At 47.3% G+C, this 22858-nt stretch overlaps 1 protein-coding gene across 1 annotated transcript in view; it reads left to right on the top strand.

The window, feature by feature from the left end:
- The window catches only part of mrps5 (mitochondrial ribosomal protein S5), a 118969-nt gene that overhangs the window by 51412 nt on the left and 44699 nt on the right, over positions 1–22858 (top strand). The window contains exon 5 of the mRNA XM_033022101.1: positions 20568–20602. Coding sequence (XP_032877992.1) covers positions 20568–20602 — 35 coding nt within the window. The remainder of the gene's footprint in view (positions 1–20567; positions 20603–22858) is intronic.

The following is a 22858-nucleotide window of genomic DNA, read 5'->3' on the forward strand; positions in this document are numbered from 1 at the left end:
TTCTCTGCCTCAGAGGGCGGTGGAGGCCGGTTCTCTGGATGCTTTCAAGAGAGAGCTACTCCTGGCCTACTCCTGCACCTATTGTCTATTGTCAATTGTCCATTGTTTATTAAAACAACATATCTCACTATCTGTATCCCAATGACGTGTTTCAATCATCAAAAATGCTGGAGAAACTCAGCGGGTGAGGCAGCATCTATGGAGCGAAGGAATAGGTGACGTTTCGGTTCCCGAAACGTCACCTATTCCTTTGCTCCATAGATGCTGCCTCACCCGCTGAGTTTCTCCAGCATTTTGTGCCTACCTTTGATTTTTTCCAGCATCTGCAGTTCTTTTGGTGGCATAAACAGGAAAGCAGACTATTATCTAAATGGTGGCCGACTAGGAAAAGGGGAGATGCAGCGAGACCTGGGTGTCATGGTACACCAGTCATTGAAAGTAGGCATGCAGGTGCAGCAGGCAGTGAAGAAAGCGAATGGTATGTTAGCTTTCATAGCAAAAGGATTTGAGTATAGGAGCAGGGAGGTTCTACTGCAGTTGTACAGGGTCTTGGTGAGACCACACCTGGAGTATTGCGTACAGTTTTGGTCTCCAAATCTGAGGAAGGACATTATTGCCATAGTGGGAGTGCAGAGAAGGTTCACCAGACTGATTCCTGGGATGTCAGGACTGTCTTATGAAGAAAGACTGGATAGACTTGGTTTATACTCTCTAGAATTTAGGAGATTGAGAGGGGATCTTATAGAAACTTACAAAATTCTTAAGGGGTTGGACAGGCTAGATGCAGGAAGATTGCTCCCGATGTTGGGGAAGTCCAGGACAAGGGGTCACAGCTTAAGGATAAGGGGGAAATCCTTTAAAACCGAGATGAGAATAACTTTTTTCACACAGAGAGTGGTGAATCTCTGGAACTCCCTGCCACAGAGGGTAGTCGAGGCCAGTTCATTGGCTATATTTAAGAGGGAGTTAGATGTGGCCCTTGTGGCTAAGGGGATCAGAGGGTATGGAGAGAAGGCAGGTACGGGATACTGAGTTGGATGATCAGCCATGATCATATTGAATGGCGGTGCAGGCTCGAAGGGCCGAATGGCCTACTCCTGCACCTAATTTCTATGTTTCTTAAACAAATGTTCCAATAATGAAGAGTGTTTCATTGTCAAGATTTCTCTCATGACTTTGTATAAAAGTGCGGAAACAGGCCCTTCGGCCCACCGAGAACGCACCGACCAGCGATCACCCCGTACACTAACGGTATCCTACACACTAGGGACAAGCTGTACAGACAGCACCCGTAGTAAAGATTGAACACTGGGTCTCTGGCGCTGTAAGGCAGCATCTCAACCACAGCACCACCGTGCCACCCCTAGTTATTTGGTTAAGAAAGAATTGCAGATGCTGGAAAAATCGAAGGTAGACAAAAATGCTGGAGAAACTCAGCGGGTGAGGCAGCATCTATGGAACGAAGGAATAGGTGACGTTTCAGGTCGAGACTCTTCTTCAGACCGTTTCGGGTTGAGGCTGAAGAAGGGTCTCGACCCAAAACGTCACCGTTCCTTCGCTCCATAGATGTGGCCTCGCCCACTGAGTTTCTTTTGTCTACCTAGTTATTTGGTAGTAAGTTACCGGTTACTGTTTATACAATTGCAACATTTTGTTCCCGAAGACTAAATAATTTGAGTCCATTCTCACACTCTCTGCCGTTTCAAAGACCCAGTGTGGACGTTCTTGAATATAAAAAGCCTCATTGTCACTGCAAGTCTCTTCTCTCTTGTTCTATGGAGGTTTTGTTGGGTTTCCCTCGGATTTTACTCATGAAGCCATTTCATAAGACCTCCACCGTGCTGAGTTCAGCTGTAGATGTTGTGTACATGGATTTCAGTAAGGCTTTCGACAAGGTGCTGCATGGTAGGCTGCTCTGGAAGGTTAGATCGCATGGGATCCCAGGAGAGATAGCTGAATGGATAGCAAATTGGCTCCATGGAAGGAAGCAGAGGGTGATGGTGGAAGGTTGCTTCTCAGACTGGAGGCCTGTGACTAGTGGTGTGCCTCAGGGTTCGGTGCTGGGCCCGTTACTGTTTGTCATCTACATCATTGATTTGGATGAGAACATACAGGGCAAAATTAGCAAGTTTGCTGGTGATACAAAAGTGAGTGGTTTTGCAGATAGTGAAGATGGTTGTGAACGATTGCAGCAGGATCTGGATCGATTGGCCAGGTGGGCGGAGGAATGGTTGATAGAATTTAATACAGAGAAGTGTGAGGTGTTGCATTTTGGGACGTCTAACAAGGGCAGGATCTACACAGTGAATGGTCGGCCTCTGGGTAGTGTTGTAGAGCAGAGGGATCTAGGAGTACAGGTGCATGGTTCCTTGAAGGTCGAGTCACAGGTAGATAAGGTGGTCAAAAAGGCTTTTGGCACATTGGCCTTCATCAGTCAGAGTATTGAGTATAGAAGTTGGGAGGTCATGTTGCAGTTGTATAAGACGTTGGTGAGACCGCATTTAGAATATTGTGTTCAGTTCTGGGCACCGTGTTATAGGAAAGATATAGTCAAGCTGGAAAGTGTTGAGAAGATTTACGAGGATGTTGCCAGGACTAGAGGGTGAATGACCTACTCCTGCACCTATTGTCTATTGTTGGACATGTGTCCCGGCCCCTCTGCAAAACAAGGTTGCTCACCCCTGGCATAGAGCATTACAGATATTTGTAATACATACAATTCATCTCACAGAAAGGGGCCACACTGGGAAGAATACATTGGGTTCCCGAAGCGGAAAGCTGAAAATTAAACTTAGCTGGAGATTAGTTTGTTATCGTCAAGTGTATCAAGATACAGTGAAAAGGTGTTGTTTGCATGTTATCCAGTGAAGAAAAAGACATGAATACAATCACGCTGTCCAAAGTCCAAAGGTAAAGGATGGAGTGTAGACAAAAATGCTGGAGAAACTCAGCGGGTGAGGCAGCATCTATGGGTTGACTCGACCCGAAAGGTCGGCTATTTCCTTCGCTCCATAGATGCTGCCTCACCCGCTGGGTTTCTCCAGCATTTTTGTCTACCTTTGACTTTCCAGCATCTGCAGTTCCATCTTAAACAAAGGATAAAGAGTGCATCATTTAGTGCGAAAATATAACATTGAAGTCCAATAAAGTCCGACTAAAGAAAGTTCAAAGGTCTCCAACAAGGGACGGTTCAGTTGCCTGATAACAGCTGGGAAGAAACTGTCCCTGAATCTGGAGGTGTGCGTTTTCACACTTCTGTACCTCTTGCCCGATGGGAGAGGGGAGAAGAGGGAGTGAGCGGAGGTGAGTCTGGTCCTTGATGATGCTGCTGGCCTTGCCGAGGCAGCGTGAGGTGTAGATGGAGTCAACGGAAGGGAGGTTAAGGAGCTAACCAACTTGGGCGTCATTTGCACGTCACGCAGGTGGCACGCGAAGATATTGTGAGTCCCAAAATCATGGGGCGACCGCGCATCACTGCCTACATCACCACGCACCATGTCCGCGTAATGCACACCATGCGTGCGTCACTGCCTACATCACCACGCACCATGCCCGGGTAATGCACACCATGCGCGCATCGTGCGTCGTGGCGCGTAAATGATGTCGCGTAGATGACGCGCAAATGACGCCCAAGTGACAATAGACAATAGGTGCAGGAGTAGGCCATTCGGCCCTTCGCGCCAGCACCACCATTCAATGTGATCACGGCTGATCATCCCCAATCAATACCCCGTTCCTGCCTTCTCCCCATATCCCCTGACTCCGCTATTTTTAAGAGCCCTATCTAGCTCTCTCTTGAAAGCATCCAGAGAACCTGCCTCCACCGCCCTCTGAGGCAGAGAATTCCACGTGTTAAATGCCACGATCGCATCTCTCTCCACCACCAGCCCCGGCAGTATTTGATTTTTTCCATCCTGGGAGAAAGGTTCTATCTGTCAACTGTATCTGTGCCTCCCATCTATTTAGCTAAATTTATCCTGCATTGAAGGAAAGTTTCAAACCAAAAAAGGCGTGTGATTAAGCTGCCCGTGAAGATAACAGGAACCTCAGGGAAATCAGAGAGAATTCTTGCATCAGAAGGATAAACTTCAATGGGCAATATTTCCTTTTAGCCATCTTTGAATTTTTCCAACATTCTTAAGTGATTATCCCTTTGTTAAGGAAATGTGGTGTCAGATTTTCTCTCAATCTCCTCTGGGTTATTTTCTAATTTGCAATGCACTGAAAATTCTCTCAATGCTTCCGGCTCAGACATCATGGTTAATTATTCTGTACATTTAAGTATTCATACGTCCGAGGAATCTGGTAACTTCTGCTGCGCTTTCATTAAAATTTGAGATGAGCTACACTGTTCGGTCAGTCTGAAGAAGGGTCTCGACCCGAAACGTCACCAATTCCTTCACTCCATAGATGCTGCCTCACCCGCTGAGTTTCTCCAGCATTTTTATCTACCTTCGATTTTTCCAGCATCTGCAGTTCTTTCTTAAACATACACTGTTAGTTAATGAGTCATAAATTCATAAAGTCTTGCACCCGTGGAAACAGGCCCTTTGGCCCAACTTGCCCACACCGGCCAACATGCTCCTTCTACGCTAGTCCCATCAGCCTATGTTTGGTCCATATCCCTCTAAACCTGTCCTATCCATGGACCTGTCTAACTGTTTCTTAAATGATGGTACAGTCCCAGCTTCAACTACCTCCTCTGTGCGTCTACCCGATCTATTCCTCTCATGATTTTGTGCACCTCTAAAAGATGACCACTCATCCTCCTGCGCTCCGTGGAAAAGAGTCCCAGCCTGCCCCAACCTCTCCCTATAGCTCACACCCTCGAGTCCTGGCAACATCCTCGTAAATCTTCACAATACCCTTTCCATAAGGTAGTCGAGGGCAAGCAGATTGGATTTGCAAGGTCAGACAAAAGTTTGGAACATGTAAAAGAGTTGAAAGGTGCGTGAGGCGTCTCGGATGTGGTTGGACAAGTGGGGATAGGAGAGAATCAAGAATCTCGATTCCTCTTCTCTGGGAAAAAGACCGAGTCTCATAGGAGCAAAGGACAAAGGACATTTATTGTCACATGCACCATTAGTGAAATTTGAGTTGCCATTTGCAGCATACCAATAAAAGTAAGGTCAAAGGTCAAAGGTCAAAAACTTTATTTGCCATTTGTGCTTACACACATAGGAACTCTTGTGCGGTTGTTCAGAGAGTCAAATCAAGTCAAATTAAAAAGACACACAGAAAGACACATAATCTATAAAAACATATACTTCTCTAGAAATAGAAAAGAAAGTGCCTAAAACCCTATATAAAGGGGAAAGTGAGAGCATTGTAACTTGCACAAACCCTATATAAAAGTGTCGATTGCATTGTAAATTGCACAGGCCCAGGAGACAATATAATATGATATAATATGATATGCTATGAGGTAGGTCAGGACATCAGTTCATTTTGTTTTGACCAAGAGTCTCACTGTGGCAGGGAAGAAGCGTGTTCTGTTTGTGGCGATACTGTCCGCTCGTCTGTGCCTGAGGTTGTATGTGCAGTTTTTGTGTTTGAGCAGGGAGTGAGCTGGATGTAGTGTGTCTCTGATGATTCTCTCTGCTCTTTTTTGACAGCGCTGTGTGTAGATTATGTCCATGGAGGGGAGTTCCGTTCTGATAATCCTCTCTGCAGTCTTTATGACTCTTTGCAGAGCCTTCCTCTCTGTCTGTGTGGTGTTTCCATACCACACTGTGATGCCTGTGGTGAGGATGCTCTCTATCAGTCCTTTGTAGACCTGGGTGAGAGGGCGACAGTGCAGACCAGCTTTTCTGAGCAGCCTGATGAAGTACAGTCTCTGCTGGGCTTTTTTCACTGTGGCTACAGTGTTCAAAGTCCAGCTCAGATCTGATGTTACTTGTAATCCCAGGTATCTGTAACTGTCAGCCCTCTCCACCACAGTCCCCTTGATGATAAGGGGCTGCAGGGGGGGTGGATTTTTTCTGAAGTCCATTATTATTTCTCTTGTCTTGTCTGTGTTGAGGCTTAGGTCGTTCACCTCACCATAGGCAAGAATGTCGTTCACCAGACTCCTGTAGCCCGACTCGTCCCCCCCCTTGATGAGGCCCAGGATGGTGGTATCATCCGCATACTTAATAATGATGGTGTTTTCCTGGGGGAGACACAGTCGTGTGTGTACAGGGTGAAAAGTTTGGGACTGAGACAGCAGCCTTGTGGTGATCCTGTGCTGACGGTGAGCTCTGCAGACACCCTCCTCCCCATCCTCACCACCTGTGGTCTTTCAGTCAGGAAATCCAAGGTCCAGTTGCAGGTGGGAGTCGGGACGCTGAGGTGTGTCAGCTTCTCAGTCAGCCTGCCCGGGCGAATGGTGTTAAAGGCCGAGCTGTAATCCAGGAACAGCGTTCTGACGTATGTTCCTCTGCTGTCCAGGTGTTGCAGGATGTGGTGTAGAGCAATGGCCACTGCATCGTCCACTGAGCGGTTGGGGCGGTAGGCGAACTGGAGGGGGTCGATCGTGCCCGGGACCATGTGATTGATATGTGTGAGAACCAGTTTTTCTAGACACTTCATGGCAACTGGCGTGAGTGCCACTGGCCTGAAGTCATTCAGGGTGGATGGGTTTGTTTTTTTTGGAACTGGTACAATGGTGGAAAATGTAAAAATACGGGGGACCACTGCTTGGTTTAAAGACAGATTGAAGATGTCTACATACACTCCAGTGAGTTGTTCTGCACAGGCCTTCAGAACTTTAGGAGGGACGCCATCTGGTCCCACAGCCTTGTGGGGGTTCACCTGCCTCAGAGCTTTCAGGACCTGTGTGGGTGTCACCTGAAAAACAGTGTCAGTGGGGTTGCAGGGGGCTTTTGAGGGGGTGTCTGTGTTCAGTCTGTCAAACCTGGTGTCGAAGGTATTAAGGCTGTCTGGGAGGGTGACATCCTGGGGGTCTGTGGTTGGTACTGTTTTCTTGTAGTTTGTGACTGCTTGGATTCCCTGCCACATACTGCGTGTGTTGTTACTTAGGTAAAAGCTTTCAAGTTATTGGGAATAAGCCCTCTTTGCAGCTCTGATGGACTTCTGTAGCTCGTACCGACCGGGCTTTCTTGTACTCCCTTTGATCTCCTGACTTAAAAGCTTCCTGCCTTTTCCTGATCTTCTGTTTTATGTTTCCATTGAACCAAGGTTTCTGGTTTGGAAACACACGCACAGTTCTGGGAGGGGCACATATAGATGTGCACCAGCTGATGTAGTCACTCACAGCCTCTGTGTATTCATGAATGTCATCTGTGGCCACCTTAAAGATGTTCCAGTCTGTAGCCTCTAAACATCCCTGCAGGCTAGCCTGTGCACTGTCCGTCCAGGTGTTAACAGTTCTGACTGTGACTGGCTGTGCCTTAAGCCTCTTGGTGTAGGTGGGCTTGAGCCGAATTGCCAGGTGGTCAGACTTGCCGAAGTGGGGTATTGGTTCAGCTATAAAAGCATTTTTGATATTACTGTAGCAGTGGTCCAGTACCTTATTTCCTCTAGTTGGGAAAGTCACAAACTGTAGCTCCCTGAGTGCAGCCTCTTCTTTGGCGGAAGGGGGAATATACACGACACTCACAATAATACATTGCAGTTCTCTGGGTAGATAAAACGGCCGTAGCTTCACAGTTAGATACTCCACATTCTCAGAGCAAGATTTAGAAATAAGCTTACAGTCGGGACACCAGGTTTGTTTGACGAGGACGGCCGTTCCTCCGCCGCGGGTCTTGCCGCTGTCCGCTGCGCTCCGGTCCTCCCTGAAGGCCGTGTAGCCGTCTGGTGTTATCGCCTGGTCGGGTGTCCTTTCCCCCAGCCATGTTTCACAGAAGCACAGCATGGAGCAGTCCTGTAAGTCCCTCTGCGTGGAGATCCGAGCATGGAGCTCATCCATCTTACTTGCCAGAGACTGGACGTTAGCAAACAGTATGACCGGGAGGGCTAACCTTCCACTGCTAACCAAGCGCCGGAGTCGTCGTTCGGCCCCTCCCCGTCTGCCGCGTCTCCGCCTGGGCCTGTCGTTGTCCGGGTGTCGGCCTAGCGTCGAGTCGCCGTAGCGTATTAGCTCAGGGTGGGGGTTAGACGTGCTCGGGTCTAAATGTCCAAAAGGACTGCACTCTCTCAGCCGTAGTAGGCTCGCCTGGTCATAGACGCCGTTTGCTGACCATGCTGTTACCGTAGTATGGCACAAAATAACAAGAGACAGGTTGACTCTGAGAGCTCCGCGACGTCGCCCTCTCAGGAGCGCCATCTTCCGCTTACGTACTCAACACATAGGACAGGAAAGAGAAATGATCGTCCAGTGCGGATCGGCTCCATCTTGGGCCGCGGTGACCACCTGAAAGAAGAATTTAACATCCCCCCACAATGGTTCCCACTGTGAGGGAAGGCCAGGCCAGTCCTCTTCCTGTTGTTCACCCGTAGTCGGGGCCTATTTAAGGCCTCCGCAGTCGCCGCGACGGCGGCCCGATGTTTTAAGCCCACCCTCTAGCCGGATGATGGAGCTCCGGCATCGGGGGAACACTCTCAGCGGCCAGGAGTATCTGGAACAGCCGCTTGCTGCCAGAGACCGCGGCTCCCGAAGTCTACAGGCCGCGCTGGTCGGAGCTCCGACATTGGCGATCTCGGTGAGAGATCCCAGGCTCCGCGGTGTTTAAAAGTCAATGCCGCCCGCGGCTGCAGGCTCCGCGACCACAGCTCAGCGATGTTGGAGTCTGCGGTCTCAGCACTCTGGAGCTTACCGCACGGCGACCCGGGTAAGGTATCGCCCGCTCCGCGATGGTGCTTCAGCGCTGTGCCGCCGCCGAAGCTGAAGTTCTGGCCCGTCCCGGCAGGAAAACGCCACTCCAGGCCCGTTGGTAGGCCGCGAGGAAGGGGCGAAGATGTGGCTCGGAGGAAAGCTACAACTCCGACCAGATGGGGACTGAGAAATACAGTTTCCCCCTTCCCCCCCCCCCCCCCCCCCCCCACATAAAAAAGATTAGACCTCCAAAACGAAACTTTTTAACATACTAAAAAATTTTTTAAAAGGGTGAAAAGACAGACAGCTGCAGGCTGGGCAGCCATACTCGACGGCGCCCCCCAGACTCCAAAGAGGCAGGAAACATGTTCCCGATGTTGCGGGAGTCCAGAACCAGGGGCCACAGTTTAAGAATAAGGGGTAAGCCATTTAGAACTGAGACGAGGAAACACTTTTTCTCACAGAGAGTTGTGAGTCTCTGGAATTCTCTGCCTCAGAGGGCGGTGGAGGCCGGTTCTCTGGATACTTTCAAGTGCTAGATCGGGCTCTTAAAGATAGCGGAGTCAGGGGATATGGGGAGAAGGCAGGAACGGGGTACTGATTGGGGATGATCAGCCATGATCACATTGAATGGCGGTGCTGGCTAGAAGGGTCGAATTGCCTACTCCTGCACCTATTGTCTATTGTCTAAAAGTGTACAGGTTAATTGGCTTTCTATAAATGTTAATTGTCCCTAGCGTGTGTAGGACAGTGTGCAGGGATCGCTGGTCAGTGGTGACTCGGTGGGCTGAAGGGCCTGCATCTGCGTTGTATCTCTAAACTAAACTAAACTGAAATGTAGGTAGTCAACGAGCTGGGGAAACTCAGTGGGTGAGGCAGCATCTATGGAGTGAAGGGATGGGTGACATGTCACCTATTCCTTTGCTCCATAGATGTTGCCTCACCCGCTGAGTTTCTCCAGCTTGTTGTCCACCCTTGATTTTTCTAGCATCTGCACTTCTCTCTAAACTAAACGGTAATGAGTTTCCTTCCTGCTTTCTTAACGGGCCTGTCCCACTTACGCGACTTTTTCGGCGACTGCCGGCACCCGTCATAGGTCGTGGCAGGTCGGCGAAAATGTTCAACGTGTTGAAAATCCAGCGGCGACCAGAAAGACGCTACGACTCTTTGGGCGACTGAGGAGACGACTCACGACCGTACAGGCGACATGTCGCGGGGTGAAGCCTGTACGGTCGTGAGTAGTCGCACAAAGAGTCGTACCTTGTTCTGGTTGCCGCTGGATTCTCAACATGTTGAACATTTTCGGCCACTTGCAACGACCTATGACGGGTGCCGGCAGTCGCCGAAAAAGTCCTGTAAGTGGGACAGGCCCTTTAATTTCCTCCCATCATTTGAAGAGGTCACGGAACACAATTTGAAATCGTTACTCATTTTGTATTTTTCTGAAACTCTCCATTCTTTCTTGAATATTTAACTTAAATCAGAACTGCATTAGTATATTAAAATGAAAAAAAAATCATTTTGGCACAATATCAAGCATTTACTTATGTAAGTATATCCACCATTATTTAATTAAGAATTATAATCCTTTTTAGCTTAGGTTGAACTTTATCTTTCGTTTCTTTGTTATATCTATCAGGCAAGGGCCCTCAAGTCCTGGCAACATCCTCATAAACCTTTCTCTGAACTTTTATCTAAATGGTGTCAAGTTGGGAAAAGGGGAAGTAAAACGGGATCTGGGGGTCATTGTCTATCAGTCAATGAAAGTAAATATGCAGGTACAGCAGGCAGTGAAGAAAGCAAATGCCATGTTGGCCTTCATAACAAGAGAAATCGAATATAGGAGCAAAGAGGTCCTTCTGCAGTTGTACAGAGCCCTAGTGAGACCACACCTGGAGTATTGTGTGCAGTTTTGGTCCCCTAATTTGTGGAAGGACATTCTTGCTATTGAGGGAGTGCAGCGTAGGTTTACAAGGTTAATTCCCGGGATGGCGGGACTGTCATAAGCTGAGAGAATGGAGCAGCTGGGCTTGTACACTCTGGAGTTTAGAAGATGAGAGGGGATCTTATTGAAACATATAAGATTACTAAGGGTTTGGACACGCTAGAGGCAGGAAACATGTTCCTGATGTTGGGGGAGTCCAGAACCCGGGGCCACAGTTTAAGAATTCCTGCACCTGCACCTATTGTCTATTGTCTATTGTCTTTCCATCTTAATGACATCATTCCTGTAGCAGGGGACCAAAACTGAACAGAATATTTGGAGTATCTGCTTTTACTCTGATACAGTCTTGCATTAATCCACGTTGAATGAACTTATCCCATTATATCTCAAAGAAACAAAATACCCTCAGTACAATATTGAACAAAGGATTGTATTTAAAATGAATGAACTGCAGAACAAAGTGGAACAGAAGATCAATGGAACTGCAGAGTGCTGGAGTAACTCAGCGCGTCAGGCAACATCTGTGGAGAACATGGATAGGTGACGTTTCACAGAGTGCTGGAGTAACTCAGCGGGTCAGGCAGCATCTGTGGAGAACATGGATAGGTGACGTTTCACAGAGTGCTGGAGTAACTCAGCGCGTCAGGCAACATCTGTGGAGAACATGGATAGGTGACGTTTCACAGAGTGCTGGAGTAACGCAGCGGGTCAGGCAGCATCTGTGGAGAACATGGATAGGTGACGTTTCACAGAGTGCTGGAGTAACTCAGCGGGTCAGGCAGCATCTGTGGAGAACATGGATAGGTGACGTTTCACAGAGTGCTGGAGTAACTCAGCGCGTCAGGCAGCATCTGTGGAGAACATGGATAGGTGACGTTTCACAGAGTGCTGGAGTAACTCAGCGGGTCAGGCAGCATCTGTGGAGAACATGGATAGGTGACGTTTCACAGAGTGCTGGAGTAACTCAGCGGGTCAGGCTGCATCTGTGGGGAACATGGATAGGTGACGTTTCACAGAGTGCTGGAGTAACTCAGCGGGTCAGGCAGCATCTGTGGAGAACATGGATAGGTGACGTTTCACAGAGTGCTGGAGTAACTCAGCGGGTCAGGCAGCATCTGTGGAGAACATGGATAGGTGACGTTTCACAGAGTGCTGGAGTAACTCAGCGCGTCAGGCAACATCTGTGGAGAACATGGATAGGTGACGTTTCACAGAGTGCTGGAGTAACTCAGCGGGTCAGGCAGCATCTGTGGAGAACATGGATAGGTGACGTTTCACAGAGTGCTGGAGTAACTCAGCGGGTCAGGCAGCATCTGTGGAGAACATGGATAGGTGACGTTTCACAGAGTGCTGGAGTAACTCAGCGGGTCAGGCTGCATCTGTGGGGAACATGGATAGGTGACGTTTCACAGAGTGCTGGAGTAACTCAGCGGGTCAGGCAGCATCTATGGAGAACATGGATAGGTGACGTTTCACAGAGTGCTGGAGTAACTCAGCGGGTCAGGCAGCATCTGTGGAGAACATGGATAGGTGATGTTTCACAGAGTGCTGGAGTAACTCAGCGGGTCAGGCAGCATCTGTGGAGAACATGGATAGGTGATGTTTCACAGAGTGCTGGAGTAATTCAGTGGGTCAGGCAACATCTGTGGAGAACATGGATAGGTGACGTTTCACAGAGTGCTGGAGTAACTCAGCGGGTCAGGCAGCATCTGTGTAGAACATGGATAGGTGACGTTTCACAGAGTGCTGGAGTAACTCAGCGGGTCAGGCAGCATCTGTGGAGAAAATGGATAGGTGACGTTTCACAGAGTGCTGGAGTAACTCAGTGGGTCAGGCAGCATCTGTGGAGAACATGGATAGGTGACGTTTCACAGAGTGCTGGAGTAACTCAGCGGGTCAGGCAGCATCTGTGTAGAACATGGATAGGTGGCCACATTTGGTGGCCTCGACCAACGTTTTGTACAACTGCAACATAACGTACCAACCTCTGCTAGAGTAAATCAGCGGGACGGGCAACATCTCTGGGGAAAAAAAATGGGTCCGAACATTTGAAGAAGGGTTCCAATCCGAAAGTAGACACAAAATGCTGGAGCAACTCAGTGGGTGAGGCAGCATCTATGGAGAGGAAGTATTGGCAACGTTTCGGATTGAGACCCTTCTTCAGACTGATGTCGGTGGGGGAGGTGGGAAAAAGGAAGGACGAGGCGGAGACAGTAGGCTTTGTGGGAGAGCTCGAAAGGGGGTGGGGAAGGAGGGAGAAAGCAAGGATACCGTCACCTTTCCTTTCTTTCCAGAGATGCCGCCTGACCCGCTGAGTTACTCCAGCACTGTGAAATGTCATAGAAACATAGAAACATAGAAATTAGGTGCAGGAGTAGGCCATTCGGCCCTTCGAGCCTGCACCGCCATTCAATATGATCATGGCTGATCATCCAACTCAGTATCCCGTACCTGCCTTCTCTCCATACCCTCTGATCCCCTTAGCCACAAGGGCCACATCTAACTCCCTCTTAAATATAGCCAATGAACTGGCATCGACTACCCTCTGTGGCAGGGAGTTCCAGAGATTCACCACTCTCTGTGTGAAAAAAGTTCTTCTCATCTCGGTTTTAAATGATTTCCCCCTTATCCTTAAGCTGTGACCCCTTGTCCTGGACTTCCCCAACATCGGGAGCAATCTTCCTGCATCTAGCCTGTCCAACCCCTTAAGAATTTTGTAAGTTTCTATAAGATCCCCTCTCAATCTCCTAAATTCTAGAGAGTATAAACCAAGTCTATCCAGTCTTTCTTCATAAGACAGTCCTGACATCCCAGGAATCAGTCTGGTGAACCTTCTCTGCACTCCCTCTATGGCAATAATGTCCTTCCTCAGATTTGGAGACCAAAACTGTACGCAATACTCCAGGTGTGGTCTCACCAAGACCCTGTACAACTGCAGTAGAACCTCCCTGCTCCTATACTCAAATCCTTTTGCTATGAAAGCTAACATACCATTCGCTTTCTTCACTGCCTGCTGCACCTGCATGCCCACTTTCAATGACTGGTGTACCATGACACCCAGGTCTCGCTGCATCTCCCCTTTTCCTAGTCGGCCACCATTTAGATAATAGTCTGCTTTCCTGTTTTTGCCACCAAAATGGAGAACCTCACATTTATCCACATTATACTGCATCTGCCAAACATTTGCCCACTCACCCAGCCTATCCAAGTCACCTTGCAGTCTCCTAGCATCCTCCTCACAGCTAACACTGCCCCCCAGCTTAGTGTCATCCGCAAACTTGGAGATATTGCCTTCAATTCCCTCATCCAGATCATTAATATATATTGTAAATAGCTGGGGTCCCAGCACTGAGCCTTGCGGTACCCCACTAGTCACTGCCTGCCATTGTGAAAAGGACCCGTTTACTCCTACTCTTTGCTTCCTGTTTGCCAGCCAGTTCTCTATCCACATCAATACTGAACCCCCAATGCCGTGTGCTTTAAGTTTGTAAACTAATCTCTTATGTGGGACCTTGTCGAAAGCCTTCTGGAAGTCCAGATACACCACATCCACTGGTTCTCCCCTATCCACGCTACTAGTTACATCCTCAAAAAATTCTATAAGATTCGTCAGACATGATTTACCTTTTGTAAATCCATGCTGACTTTGTCCAATGATTGCACCACTTTCCAAATGTGCTGCTATCCCATCTTTAATAACTGACTCTAGCAGTTTCCCCACTACCGATGTTAGACTAACTGGTCTGTAATTCCCCGTTTTCTCTCTCCCTCCCTTCTTAAAAAGTGGGGTTACGTTTGCTACCCGCCAATCCTCAGGAACTACTCCAGAATCTAAAGAGTTTTGAAAGATTATTACTAATGCATCCACTATTTCTGGAGCTACTTCCTTAAGTACTCTGGGATGCAGCCTATCTGGCCCTGGGGATTTATCGGCCTTTAATCCATTTAATTTACCCAACACCGCTTCCCGGCTAACCTGGATTTCACTCAATTCCTCCAACTCCTTTGACCCGCGGTCCCCTGCTATTTCCGGCAGATTATTTATGTCTTCCTTAGTGAAGACGGAACCAAAGTAGTTATTCAATTGGTCCGCCATATCCTTGTTCCCCATGATCAACTCACCTGTTTCTGACTGCAAGGGACCTACATTTGTTTTAACTAATCTCTTTCTTTTCACATATCTATAAAAACTTTTGCAGTCAGTTTTTATGTTCCCTGCCAGTTTTCTTTCATAATCTATTTTTCCTTTCCTAATTAAGCCCTTTGTCCTCCTCTGCTGGTCTCTGAATTTCTCCCAGTCCTCCGGTATGCTGCTTTTTCTGGCTAATTTGTACGCATCATCCTTCGCTTTGATACTATCCCTGATTTCCCTTGTTATCCACGGATGCACTACCTTCCCTGATTTATTCTTTTGCCAAACTGGGATGAACAATTTTTGTAGTTCATCCATGCAGTCTTTAAATGTCTTCCATTGCATATCCACCGTCAACCCTTTTAGAATTAATTGCCAGTCAATCTTGGCCAATTCACGTCTCATACCCTCAAAGTTACCTTTCTTTAAGTTCAGAACCATTGTTTCTGAATTAACAATGTCACTCTCCATCCTAATGAAGAACTCAACCATATTATGGTCACTCTTGCCCAAGGGGGCACGTACAACAAGACTGCTAACTAACCCTTCCTCATTACTCAATACCCAGTCTAAAATAGCCTGCTCTCTCGTTGGTTCCTCTACATGTTGATTTAGATAACTATCCCGCATCTATCCATGTTCTCCACAGATGCTGCCTGACCCGCTGAGTTACTCCAGCACCCTGTGAAACGTCACCTATCCATGTTCTCCACAGATGCTGCCTGACCCGCTGAGTTACTCCAGCATTCTGTGAAACGTCATCTATCCATGTTCTCCACAGATGCTGCCTGATCCGCTGAGTTACTCCAGCACTCTGTGAAACGTCACCTATCCATGTTCTCCACAGATGCTGCCTGACCCGCTGAGTTACTCCAGCACTCTGCAGTTCCATGTGCCTCCACTAAACTAATTGATCTTCTGTTCCACTTTGTTCTGCAGTTCATTCATTTTAAACACAATCCTTTGTTCAATAATGTACTGAGGGTTTTTTGTTTCTTTGAGATATAATGGGATTAGTTCATTCAATGTGGATTAATGCCAGACTGTATCAGAGTAAGAAGCAGATTGCCAGGTTATTGATCAAAAGTTCCCTTCCTTTGTGTACTAATCCATAACTAACAACCATCATCATAAAACTTTAATGCAATATTGATCCAGTAAAAAACATCAATGGTGAAATAGCATTTACAACATTCTGAAAAGACCATGGTGTAACAAATGGTCAACTCACGCTGGCGTTCTCATTGCTTTTATGAACCTTTCACAGACTTTAGCTAACAAATTTCATCATAAGATTTAAGGCCAGCATAAAGGCAATTTTACTCTTTGCTAATGACATTTTGACTCCCGTGCTTTCTTCATTGCGAACGTGTGGCTATGAAATTGCAGTTTTAGCCACATGAAAGTCGACTTAGGCAAGGCAAGGCAAGGCAACTTTATTTATATAGCACATTTCATACACGAGGCAGACTCAAAGTGCATCACATAAAAACATGTCATACAATAAAATGAAATAATAAAATGAAATAAAATAGAAGAATTAAAAGAAAAGAAAAGCAAATTAAAAATGCATTATAAAAAGTGCAAAAGTTAAAAGTGCAATGTAGTTAAGATTTAGCTGAAAGCTAAAGTAAACATAAAAGTTTTCAGTCTTGTTTTAAAAGTGGTCAAAGTTGAGGCAAGTCTTAAATCTTCAGGAAGTTTATTCCAGCTATTTGTTGCATAGTAACTAAATCCTGCTTTCCCATGTTTTGTATTTACTCTGGGAATCACTAACATATTGGTTTCAGAAGATCTTAGCGGTCTAGAAGGCTTATATAGTGGAAGCATGTCAGTGATATACTTTGGTCCTAAACCATGTAGTGATTTATAGGTGAGCAGCAGGATTTTGAAATCAATTCTCTGACATACAGGGAGCCAATGTAAGGATTTAAGAATTGGTGTCATGTGTTCACATTTTTTGGTCTTTGTTAGAACTCTAGCAACAGCGTTCTGAACAAGCTGTAGCTGCCTGACAGTTTTTTTTTGGAAGACCTGCAAGGAGACCGTTACAATAATCTAGCCTACTAGTAATAAAGGCATGTACAAGTTTTTCTAAATCTTGAGCTGACATGAGACTTAAAACTTTACAAAATTCCAGACAGGGGACAACATTCTCACTATTCAGGTGGAATTTGATAGGTTGTAGCCCCAAGCAACCTGAATCAAATTGGAAGTCAATAACATTCAGAAGGTTTTACTGCAAAGCCACAAAATGGCAGATGGTCAAAATCTGAAATAAAACAGCAAATAAACATAGAAAATAGGTGCAGGAGTAGGCCATTCGGCCCTTTGAGCCAGCACTGCCATTCATTGTGAACATGGCTGATCGTCCCCAATCAATAACCCATGCCTGCCTTCTCCCCATATCCCTTGACTCCACTAGCCCCTAGAGCTCTATCTAACTCAGCTCTATCTAAAGCGGTTGGGTCGGGTCAGGTGATGTTCCCTCAGCCAACAATTACCCATTCTATATTCCCTTCATCATCGTCCGCTTTGATCTGTCCTTTTCCCATCTTGCATTCTCTTTGTACCCTTCCATATCTCTAGTTTCACCGGGTGCTGGAGTAACTCAGCAGGTCAGGCAGCATCTGTGGAGAACATGGATAGGTGACGTTTCACAGGGTGCTGGAGTAACTCAGCGGGTCAGGCAGCATCTGTGGAGAACATGGATAGGTGACGTTTCACAGAGTGCTGGAGTAACTCAGCGGGTCAGGCAGCATCTGTGGAGAACATGGATAGGTGACGTTTCACAGAGTGCTGGAGTAACTCAGCGGGTCAGGCAGCATCTGTGGAGAACATGGATAGGTGACGTTTCACAGGGTGCTGGAGTAACTCAGCGGGTCAGGCAGCATCTGTGGAGAACATGGATAGGTGACGTTTCACAGTGTGCAAAAGATTGATAATGTTTTGGGTCGGGGCCCATTTTTTAGTCTGAAGAAGGGTCCCGAACCAAAACGTCATCTGTCCATTCCCTCCACAGTTGCTGCCTGACCTGTTGTTCCTCCAGCACTTTGTATTTTGCTCAAGATTTCAGAATCTGCAGTTCTTTGTGTCACCAAATTCCATAGACACATAGACGGGTACATGGATTGAATGAATGAATGAATGAATGAATGAATGAATGAATGAATGAATGAATGAATACAAATAGTCAAGTATGTATACATACAAGGAATTTGCCTTGGTACTTTGCTCACAAAAGGATAAAAACACGATTTACAGCAGACTGTTAAAAATAAAACGTTATATTTTTAAACATGTGAAAATAAAATACCAGAGCAAAAGGAGGCTACAGATTTTTGGCTGTTGAGTAAAGCAACTACTCGTGGATAAAAACTGTTTTTATGTCTGGCTGTGGCAGCTTTGACAGTCCGGAGTCGCCTTCCAGAGGGAAGTGATTCAAAGAGTTTGTGGCCAGGGTGAGAGGGGTCAGAGATGATCTTGCCCGCTCGCTTCCTGGCCCTTGCAGTGTACAGTTCATCAATGGAGGGAAGGTTGATAACCAATAAGCCAATAACGTTTTAGAGGGATATGGGTCAAACGCAGGGCAATGGGACCAGCTTAGATGGGGCATCTTGGTCGGCAGGGACATGTTGGGGCCAAGGGCCTGTTTCCATGCTCTATGATTCCATGACTCGCAATCCAATGGTTGGATAGTGTTCTGTGTATTCTGCATGGGCATAATGCAAATTGTGGTGCACCGGAATTGCCTGTACTTGCATCATGTCCATGGAATGGAGCGGCTGGGCTTGTATACTCTGGAGTTTAGAAGGATGAGAGGGAATCTCATTGAAACATATAAGATTATTAAGGGTTTGGACTTCTAAGTTTATTAAGTGTTATAATGTATCTGAAAAGTTATTGCCATTTATAAAAAAACAATTCTAATGATTCAACCATTACTGAATGACGTCCCACTTGTTATTAATTAATTGAAATAATTTAATTTTTAATTGAAATAATTGCAATAATTTAATTGCCACACAACCAAGGTCGGTGGTATTTGGGTTGCCAGCAGCGGTACAGTAATAAAGAACACAACCACAATAAAAATTTTACACAAACATCCACCACAGCATTCATCACTGTGGTGGAAGGCACAGAGCTTGGCCAGTCCTCCTCCATTTTCCCCCGTGGTCGGGACCACCACCCTCCACAGCCGTTGCTGCGGGCGTCCAGATGGTAAGGGACAAAGTCAAAGTCAAGATGAGTCCAGGATCGGCTCTTCCCAACCAGAGACCGCGGCTTCAGGCTGGTGTAGGCCGCAGGCCGGCGGTCAAAGTTTTAAAGTACCTGCCGTGCCGCAGCCGGAAGCACCGCAGTCTGCAGGGCCGGCGGTCGAAGCTCCCCTCCAGGGGAGATTGTAAGTCCATACCGCGCCCGCGGTAGAAGATGGCTGCGGGCCGGCGGTGGAAGCTTCTTCTTCCACCCGGGTCCCCAACGTGAGATCCCGGGCTGTAGACGCCGCACCAGCTGGAGTTCTGCAGACTACGGCTTCAGGCTGCCGGCCAGCGTAACGGAGCGCTCCCCTCCAGCGAGGTCTCACCCGCTCCACGCCGAGAGTCCACGCTATGCCCGCCGCTGAAGCTCCGGGCGCGTCTCCGGGAAAGTCCGCGCCGATCCATGCTGTTAGGCCACGGGGGAGGCGACCTGAAAAAGTCGCCTCTCCATGGAAGAGGCGGCCGAAACGGTTTCCCCCTCACCCCCCCCCCACACCAGCCCCCACACATAACACACAAAGAAACATTAAAAACACACTTTTAAACATACTAAAAAAAAATAAAAAGTTGAAAAAAAGACGGACACGCTGCCGACAGGCTGCTGCCAGTGCAGCGCCCCCTACTGAGGTTATAGATTGTCTTTCAATTGGGGACCTATTCTGCGCTGGATTTGTATCCTATGAATGAAGTAATCCTAGTACTAATGTAACAGTCTCAAGTGCCCCTACAATTCTCTCAAGCTGCCTCAGAAAAGCAGCCAACATAATCAAAGACTTATAATCATGGAACTATAGATGCCAGTTAATACAATAGACAATAGGTGCAGGAGTAGGCCATTCGGCCCTTCGAGCCAGCACCGCCATTCAATGTGATCATGGCTGATCATCCCCAAGCAATACCCCGTTCCTGCCTTCTCCCCATATCCCCTGACTCCGCTATCTTTAAGAGCCCTATCTAGCTCTCTTGAAAGTATCCAGAGAACCTGCCTCCACCGCCCTCTGAGGCAGAGAATTCCCCAGACAATGCACAAAAACAACACTGAGTTACTCCAGCACTCTGTGAAACGTCACCTATCCATGTTCTCCACAGATGCTGCCTGACCCGCTGAGTTACTCCAGCACTCTGTGAAACGTCACCTATCCATGTTCTCCACAGATGCTGCCTGACCCGCTGAGTTACTCCAGCACTCTGTGAAACGTCACCTATCCATGTTCTCCACAGATGCTGCCTGACCCGCTGAGTTACTCCAGCACTCTGTGAAACGTCACCTATCCATGTTCTCCACAGATGCTGTCTGACCCGCTGAGTTACTCCAGCACTCTGTGAAACGTCACCTATCCATGTTCTCCACAGATGCTGCCTGACCCGCTGAGTTACTCCAGCAGTTAGTTTTAGTTTGGTGATCAGCTCTGTATTGACATCGTATTGTCAGAATTCCTGGAAGTGAACAGTTCTATTTTTAATTTGCAGAAACGTATGAAGACTTTGACTCCAGGGTGATTGAGGTAAGATATTTTCATTCATTTTAAGAAGGATCTGCAGATGCTGGAATAATCAAAGGTAGACAAAAATGCTGGAGAAACTCAGCCGGTGAGGCAGCATCTATGGAGCAAAGGAATAGGTGACGTTTCGGGTCTCGACCCGAAACGTCACCTATTCCTTCGCTCCATAGATGCTGCCTCACCCCCTGAGTTTCTCCAGCATTTTTGTCTCCCTTCAGTCTTTTTAAAGTATTTTTCCGTATGTTGCACCTAAACAAAGTTTTATTCTGAGATTTGCATCGATTTTGTTTGTAATCTTATATGCAGCAAACGAATGGAGACTGGGATCTCAACCTGAGATCAAAAATAACACGAAGATAAAGACATACTGGGGCAGTGATTAGTGGCAATCCGCTTTTAGCAAAATGAAGCCATTTCACAGCGGAGATGAGAGAATCTCTGGTGAACGTAAAGTGCATTTAGTTTGGAACTGTGCAAGAAATGTAATTGAAATGAGTTTAATTAGTCTAATTCATTTTAATCAGTGACAGATAGTAAATGTGTAGGAAGGAACTGCAGATGCTGGTTTACAATGGGCAGACACAAAATGCCATGTAAGATTATTAAGGGTTTGGACACGCCAGAGGCAGGAAACATGTTCCCGATTTTGGGGGAGTCCGAAACAGGGTGGGCCACGTGAAGGTTGCAATCTCCCGCCCCTTGTATCATTGCAATAGGTGGTCAGAAAGGTTGTTGATATCGTTGCTTTAGAAACCTCTCTCAGTTCCCCGTTAACTGAACAGAATCTGAGTGGGTTCTTATTACACCGGGAGTAGTGTGTGCAGTTTTGGTCCCCTAATTTGAGGAAGGACATTCTTGCTATTGAGGGAGTGCATCGTAGGTTCACCAAGTTAATTCCCGGGATGGCGGGACTGTCATGTGCTGAGAGAATGGAGCGGCTGGGCTTGTATACTCTGGAGTTTAGAAGGATGAGAGGGAATCTTATTGAAACATATAAGATTGTTAAGGGTTTGGACACGCTAGAGGCAGGAAACATGTTCCCGATGTTATCCAGAACCAGGGGCCACAGTTTAAGAATAAAGGGTAAGCCATTTAGAACGGAGATGAGGAAACATGTTTTCTCACAGAGAGTTGTGAGTCTGTGGAATTCTCTGCCTCAGAGGGCGGTGGAGGCCGGTTCTCTGAAATACTTTCAAGAGAGAGCTAGATAGGGCTCTTAAAGATAGCAGAGTCCGGGGATATGGGGAGAAGGCAGGAACAGGGTACTGATTGTGGATGATCACATTGAATGGCAGTGCTGGCTCGAAGGGCCAAATGGCCTACTCCTGCACCTATTGTCTATTGTCTATTGCTGGAGTAACTCAGTGGAACAGGCAGCATCTCTGGAGAGAAGAAGGAATGACGTTTAGGGTTGAGACCCTTCTCCAGACTCATGGAATCAGAGTCTGAAGAAGGGTCTTGACCCAAAACATCACCCATTCCTTCTTCTCTCCAGCGATGCTGCCTGTCCCACGGAGTAACTCCAGCCTGCATACAAAAAGACCCAAATGTTATTTAGAGTAAGTGACAGGGTCCCACAGCAAACATAGCAATGGGCAGCACACTGGCACCCCTGACCACAGGTACTGTCTATGCAGAGTTTGTACGTTCTCCCTGGGCTCACGTGGGTTTCTTCCGGGTGCTCCAGGTCACAGGGAGAACGTGCAAACTATGTAGGTTGATGGGCTGAATGGCCTAATTCTGCACCTTTCACCTATGACCATATGACTCTTTATTCTCGGCAATCCCCCCCCCTCCCCCTCCACGCCGGGCCCCCCCTTAGTTCTATGGAACAAATGCAGCTTATGCAAGGGCCTGAACTGGAGTGTGAAGAAGGGTCCCGACACAAAACATCGCCTGCCCATGTCCTCCACAGATGCTGCCTGACCCGCTGAGTTACTCCAGTGCTTTGTGTCTCTTTTATGGAAAGACTATTCAGTCACCTGATAACAGCGGGCAAGAGGCTGTACCCGAGTGTGGTGGTGCACGTTGTGAGTTGGGTTGAACATTGTGGAGTTTACTCTACAGTGAGTGCCACTCCTGGCTCGTTGTAGAGTAAAGCGAGGTTATGATTAACATTGGGTGCTGTCCCGTTCTCCAGGAGCATTGTCCCGGGGTTCCGATGACGGAGCTCCAACAAGCACTGCCATTATATTTTACGCAGAGTACATCTCCACTCAGTGAGATTGAGAAGCACAGCAAATATTGATTTTTGAAGGC

The sequence above is a fragment of the Amblyraja radiata genome, chromosome 5 (assembly GCF_010909765.2).
Source record: "Amblyraja radiata isolate CabotCenter1 chromosome 5, sAmbRad1.1.pri, whole genome shotgun sequence".
NCBI lineage: Eukaryota > Metazoa > Chordata > Chondrichthyes > Rajiformes > Rajidae > Amblyraja > Amblyraja radiata.